This window comes from Nuphar pumila, chromosome 12, assembly GCF_984573655.1.
Source record: "Nuphar pumila chromosome 12, dmNupPumi1.hap1.1, whole genome shotgun sequence".
NCBI lineage: Eukaryota > Viridiplantae > Streptophyta > Magnoliopsida > Nymphaeales > Nymphaeaceae > Nuphar > Nuphar pumila.
The window spans coordinates 24,349,922-24,357,341 of record NC_143260.1 but is presented as its reverse complement, the minus strand read 5'-3'; the positions used below and the strand labels follow the sequence as shown (position 1 = coordinate 24,357,341).

Sequence of the window (7,420 nt, the reverse complement as noted above, 5' to 3'; positions counted from 1 at the left end):
TCAATATTGTGGTAGATCAAATCACACTGCAAGGCAGTGTTACGATATTCTCAAGGCTTTTGTTGTTTGGGCTCAGAACGCTATGGAAGATTCTGCGTGGTACCCTGATACGGGCGCATCTCATCACATGATGAGTGATGACTCTGTTATTAATTCATCCTGTGAGTATCATGGACCTGAAAAAGTTGTCGGAAATGGTGCATCTCTTCCCATTCACGGCTCAGGTAATGTCATTCTATCCGGACATCAAAACTCCTTTCATTTGAAGAATGTGCTTCATGTTCCATCTATTGTAAAGAAACTTCTGTCAGTAGCAAAATTTTTAGCTGACTAACTATTATTTTGAGTTTTATCCATCTAAATTTCTCGTTAAGAATATGCAGAACGGGAAAACTCTTTTTCAAGGATGGCTTAAAGACGGGCTCTATCAATGGACCACTGACGATTCTGGAGATCAGAAAAATTGCCGTTTACCAGCTATGATAGTTTAAGGAATAAATAAGCATGATGCCGAGACTTGGCATCGACGCCTCGGGCACCCTAGTGTCCAGGTTTTAGATTTTTTGAGAAAAAATAAGTTGATTAGTTCAGGCTCTAGTAATTCTATGTTTTGTTCCAGTTGTGTTGTTAGTAAAATGCATCAGTTGCCTTTCAATAAAATAGAGATGCATGCGTCTGCTCCTCTTGAAGTGATTCATGCAGATCTATGGGGGCCTACATCATATGAGTCAAGAGAAGGATATCGTTATTTTCTTTTGTTGGTTGATGACTATTCAAGGTTCAGTTGGTTATTTCCTTTGAAGTTTAAATATGATGCTCCAAGATGTTTTGAAATTTTCAAGAAAATTGTTGAAAAACAAGTTGGTTTTTCCATAAAGATTTTTCACTGTTATGCTGGTGGGGAATTTATTAGCTCGCACTTTACTGATTTTTTGGCAAATTATGGAATCAAACGATGGTTCTCATGTTCACACACACCTCAACAAAATGGGGTGGTGGAACAGAAACATTTGTCGAAACTGGGATGAGTATGTTAGTTCATTCAGGTTTAAAGATGAGCTTTTGGATAGATGCTTTTTGTACTGCCGTTCATCTTATAAATAGAATGCTCAGCAGAAACTTAAGAGGGAAAATGCCATACGAGCTTCTACTTAAAAAGGTACCCTCCTATGACTATCTCAGAGTTTTCAGCTGTACTTGCTACCTGCTTCTTGTCCCTTACAGGAAAAATAAAATGGAGCCCAAATCCCGACCATGTGTCTTCATTGGTTATGAAGCTCAACACAAAGGGTACTTATGTTTTGATCCTATTGGTAAAAGAGTTTATATTTCTAGAAATGTTGTCTTTAATGAAGAAAGTTTTTTGTTCAATAGATCACATGCTCCCTTAACTGAAAATGAAATCATGAAATGGGTTAAAAACCAAAAGGTCCTTGAGATTGATATGCCAGGTACCAAAAATGATTTGTCATATGTCTCCCTTCCAAATCTTTGTGACTCTAATGAAGGTCATGAAGAACAAATGGAAACTCCAAATGAATCAAAATCAAAATATGAGTCAAGAAACAAATGAATCAAGAGACCTTCAAGAAGAATCGACCTCTTCTGGAATAGATCTTACTATTGAAATTCTGTTTGAACAGTATGCTAGAACCCACAACATGGTTACTAGATCAATGGGCGGAACAAGAGTACCAAAATTTTATTATGCGAAAGGAGAGAGCAAAAAAATAACTGAGCCCAAGGATCACATAGAAGCATTCTCTAATCCCAAATGGGTCAAGGCCATGGAAGAAGAAATGTCTGCCTTACATAAAAATAATACATGGGAGTTGGTGTCTTCGAAAAGCCACGAAAATATAATAGGATGCAAGTAGGTCTTCAAAATCAAACAAAACTCTGATAGGTCTATTGCTAGATATAAGGCCAGACTGGTGACCAAAGGGTTCAGCCAACAAGAAGGAATCGATTATATTGAAACATTTAGTCTCGTTATTAAACCTACCATTGTTAGGACTTAGGACTGCTATTGTCATAGCTGTTTCAAAAGGTTGGGACATCAGACGACTTGACGTTAATAATGCATTTCTTCACGGGAATTTTAAGGAAACAATTTTTATGTCTCGGATTTGAAAATAAGAGACATCCTCAACATGTTTGTAAATTGCACAAGGCGATTTATGATCTGAAGCAAGCCCCACGGGCTTGGTTTGAAAGGTTACAATCTTATCTGATAAATCAAGGATTTCATGAATGCAGGTCAAATACCTCTTTGTTCATTAGCCGACAACAGAACAATGTTATATATGTGCTCATATGTGTTGATGACATAATTGTTACAGGAAGTTCTACCTCTGACTTACAAAGGTTAGTTGACTCTTTTCGGACAGAATTCTCCATTAAGGATTTGGGTAGTTTACATTATTTTCTGGGAATAGAAGTTATCAAACACGGTCAAGGCCTCTTTTTGTCTCAGAAACATTATATCTTGGACTTATTATCCAGAACAAGAATGGAAAAGAGCAAAGCCATTGGGACCCCAGCTGCAACAAACATCACTTTGTCTAAATACGATGAAACCAAATTTGAAGATGGCACTCTCTATAGGAGTGTAGTAGGAGCACTTCAGTATGCCACTCTCACGCGGCCAGACATTACTTATGTTGTCAACAAAGCCTGTCAGTTTATGCAGGATCCTACTCATGAGCACTGGAGATTTGTTAAAAGAATTCTAAGATATTTAAAAGGGACTTGTCAATATGGGCTATCTTTTACAAAGAAAACATATTTAAGGCAATCTGTATTTTTGGATGCTGATTGGGCTGGATGCCTAGATAACAAAAGATCCACCAGTGGCTATGTAACCTTTCTTGAAAAAAATGTTATATCGTGGGCCTCTACTAAACAATGAACTGTTGCCAGATCTTCTACTGAATCAGAATATAAAGCCCTTGCAGGAGCTGCCTTTGAACTTCTATGGCTAAAATCCCTGTTAGAAGAATTAGGACTTCAAGAAAGTCAAAAACCAGTTCTATGGTGTGACAATTTGGGAGCTACATATCTCTCTGTAAATCCTGTGTTTCATGCTAGAACCAAACACGTGGAGATAGACTATCATTTCATAAGAGAAAGAATTGCTAATCAGGAATTTGAAGTTAAGCATATTGACTCAGATCATCAGGTTGCAGATATTTTTATGAAGTCCCAACTTGGACCAAAATTCATCATGTTCAGATCCAAGCTCAATCTAGAAGAGATTGGCTTGAGGGGAAATGTGAAACAGAAAGAATCTCTACAATCAAGGTTCAGTAGCTATAACAAAGGAGAAGGAGGCAGTTACCAATCGTGCAATATTAGAGGCAACTCTCAGGCAGTTGAAGAGCAAAATCTTTGTTATGATAAGATTGACAAATCTATAGATCCTGAAAATTATGATACGATGTACTCATCAAAAACTTTATAATGGAAACTCCCTCTCAAGAAAGTGTGTTAAGAAGAGAGGACGTAGGCTACTGCCGAACATCTATAAAAAAATGTTCGTATTCGTCTCTCTGTTTTTTCTTAGTTTCTTTTGTTATGTTTTACATCACAATAAAAATACAAGATTTTTCAAAATATCACCTATATTTTTGCGTATTATAGCAGTTTTAGAAAAAAATATTTCAATAAGTGGTGATGTTTGTGACGTTGATGTGTTAAACAGTAGAACCAATAAACCCCAATGACCTACTTCATGAGTATTGAGGAAAAAAATAAATTATCCCATCAATTGCTTATAGGTTTGTTTGGTACACAACTTTTTCAATGCCTTGGAAACTAACAAGTGGACTAAAATAAAAAGGACAACCCATCAGCATAAGATGGGTCAATACTTATGTCTCCTCTGTAAAAGCACACATTAGGAAGAATATTCCTTTATGGCCAACCAAATCTGCTTTTTATTTTTATAAAATACATATAAAAACAGTATCTCAATTAACAAAATACTGACTTTTTGATGGTCTGTCTGCCGTGAAAGAGACCTTCACGGCGGCTTTTCCATGAAGCTCTATGTGAAAAGCCCTCTTTCATGTAGGAGTCCGACCACCCTTTCCACAGAAACCATTACCTCGGAAAGGAGGGTAGAACACTGAAAACACGCTCCTCTTTTTCTTTGGAAAAAAAAAGAAGCTCGTGTTTGCATCATATTGATGAGCTGGGGTTGCATGCATTTCCCTTGAAAGCCCCCCTTTTCGTGACATGCAAACGAGCCCTTAGTGTCCATGTCTCCATTGGAAAAAATTCTTTGTGGGTGGAAAAGATGAGGCAATCACACAGCATTGAGTAGACAATCAAAGTGTGGTAGTAAGGAGAAGAAGAAAGCAACGTTGTGAGTATCGGCCCTGAATCGTTGGCCCCAAATGCTGTCGGTATCAGTATTAGCCCTGAATCGTTGGACCACCGATTCAGCTGTATTCGATCGATACTGATACTCAACTGAATCATTTTGTATCGGCTTGAAAATAATAATAAATTATAATGTGTCAATCATAACATGACATGTTTTAAAACCATTAAAATAACTTTTAAATAATATTAAAAAGTATTTTTTGTATTTTTTTTAATTATTAAAAAATAGCCAATTCAAGCCTGTATCGAATTTCTGCCCATATGATGCAAATCAACCGATACTGATAACATTGGTTGGGCCACCTATTCAGCTGTATTGGCTAATACCGATCTCAAGTGAGTCGTTCTGTATCGGCCAAAAAATAATAACAAATATTATGTGTCAATCATAATGTGACATATTTTTAAATAATTAAAATAATATTAAAAATTAATTTTAATATTTTTGCATTTATGAAAAATAACCGATTCAAGGGTGAGGCATATTGATTTTCTGCCGATACTATGCTTATCGACTTATACATGCAGATAACATTGGAAGAAAGGAACAAAAAAAAAAAAGCCAAAGATCAAAAGGAAACCCTAGAACAATACCAAGAGAAGCATCACCTGACTGCTTTGGAAGATTCTTTTAAATTTAACCTACGTTGGTCGGTGAAGTAAATGTTAGTTGACTTTAGTTTTTCCTTTCACACTGTTGCAATCACATGACATTGCGTATACTTAAAGTACATATATTTTTTGATAGGCAAGCCCTGATATCTCTTAAGCCCCATGTGCCAGAGGGATTCGAACCTGATCCTTCAGCTTGGCACAAGACCAACATTTGCTTACTATGTAAAAATAAATGACTCATGATGGGAATTTTACTTAAGATGCATGAACATCATCTTGTTCATGTGGTGACTTATGGCTTGAATATCAACTTTATAAAGGTTGTCTTCAAGGTAGGTAGTACTACTTACCAATTATGATTGTTCCACACCTACACACCTAACATTGAACTTAGCCTACCAACACAACCCCACTACGCTGCCAAAATTTACCATATCCTATCTTGCCCTATCAATTATTTATCTATAAAATATTTGCTACTAACGAAGGTAAGAAACTAATGAGCTAAATATCATTATCGACTCCATCTGACCACACAAATATGTTCAGCATGGTTTGTTTGCTAAGATCAAGCTTTGGATTGTGCTTTTCTGATGTAAAAATTTGATCTCTTTAGTTATAAAATTTCAACATATTATGCGCCTTTGATTTTTAACCTCTTTAAAAACTTAATTACTATTCAAATTTTTGTGCTTTTATAGACTTTTGTGACTGTAAGGAGTTATTATTATTTTTTCTTGTGTTACCGTGATAGACTTTTGTGCCTCTAATGAGTCTATTTCTGGCTTAATCATGTTTGAGTCAATTGGGTTCAAGTTAATTATAGTTGTTTACAAATTAAATCTGGTTCGTGACTTCTTTTAGCTTAGTCGACCCAACTCGAGGTTAGGGTCAATAACAACTTCATTAGAAATGAGGTTTGACTGCTCGAGCTACAAATCAAAGATATTTGAAATTAGCCTTGCCAGTTCAACCTACCATCCAGACCTAACTCGTCTCAAGCTAGCTCGACCAAACCAATTTGCAATGTGACTAGACCCAGGCCACAAAGAGTTCCCTAGTGGACATCCAACATAAATAGAATGGCAGTCAGGTAAATATAGCAAAACCCTAGTGGCTCTTCCCAACAAAAGCAAATCTGGCGGTCATCGGCGGAGGTCCTTATAAACATCGAAAATGCCAACCGACGGTTGTCGTGAACCCTTCTTGTCCCATCTCTCCGTCAGATGATGCCACGTGTCCTTCGAGATTCACAAGAACGCATCGATAAAAGCCAAAAGAGACCAACCTTATCACTCTCTCTTCATTTTTTCTCTCTCTCTCTCTCTCACCGGGAAACGGGCTATTTGCCGGCCGGTGAGTCGCATTTTCCGGCGAGAAGATGCTGGAGGAGTCGATCCCGGCCATCTGGGCGTCGATGCACAGCTGGTTCACCCCCACCGTCTTCTTCGTCCTTCTCAACCTGGTCATCGGCACCATCATCGCCACCTCCGGCCAGAAATCCGGCGGGAAGCCTCCGGCGAGATCCACCACCGTGCTGGAGCGCCTACGTTCCATCAACGTTCACAAGCACAAGGTGGAGGACGTCCCAGCCATCACATTGACCACCCCCGCCGATCCAGAGGAGATCTCGGCCGTCGATGAGGTTATCCGTGATGGTGTTGACAGTGGTGGTGCGTTCGGTGAGCTTCCGGCGACGATCTCCCGCAGGATGAAGAAGTCGGCGAGCGCCAAGGCGGCTTCCAATCACTTGGTGGAGAAGAGGGTGGAGGTGCCGAGCCGGCGGGCCGAGTCTGTGAGGATCGGCCGGAGGGTGGAGGAATCCGTCGAGGACTCTGAAGGGGACGAGGTGAATGCGAAGGCCGACGACTTCATCAACCGGTTCAAGCAGCAGCTGCAGTTGCAGAGGATGGAGTCCATCATGAGGCATAAGGAGATGCTCAACAGAGGCAAATGAATCAAATCCCCCCCCCCCCCCCCTTTCTCTTATCTTGCTCTTTCCTCTTTGCTGGGTGATGAAATTTACATGTAGATCTCTTGTTAGTCGTAACAAGAGAAATGAGTATAGCTTTTCTTCTGTAAATCTGGTTTTGTATGGTTCAGTTTCTGATGGACCATGGATGGATCTGTCTGAAGTTTCCTTTTCCTTTTTTCTGTTCTGCAATTTTTTGTTTACCTTTTTTATTAGTGAAGATGGGAGTTAGGAAAGGAAAGATGGGATTTCATTTTCGCTTTTTGATTTTTGATCAAATGATATAATTTTTGGTGTATGGAATTGCTTATCAGTTATGTTGTATGGATGTAGATAGGACTCTCTCGCTCTCTCTTTCTTGGATGGTAACAGACAGAGATATTGTATTTGTTGCCTCTGAAACGCCACTGCGGTATCATTTACTGTGGCGTTTTTTATCGGAGC

The 7,420-nt window shown here is 38.8% G+C and overlaps 1 protein-coding gene across 1 annotated transcript; it reads left to right on the top strand.

Annotated features, from left to right (window-relative positions):
- The first annotated feature begins 6,308 nt into the window (after positions 1 to 6,308).
- On the top strand, positions 6,309 to 7,217 carry LOC149820335 (pathogen-associated molecular patterns-induced protein A70-like). Its single transcript, XM_089983055.1, has one exon. It carries the CDS (start codon positions 6,386 to 6,388, stop codon positions 6,959 to 6,961), a length of 576 nt encoding a protein of 191 aa, XP_089839181.1. The 5' UTR covers positions 6,309 to 6,385; the 3' UTR covers positions 6,962 to 7,217.
- The last annotated feature ends 203 nt before the right edge of the window (positions 7,218 to 7,420 follow it).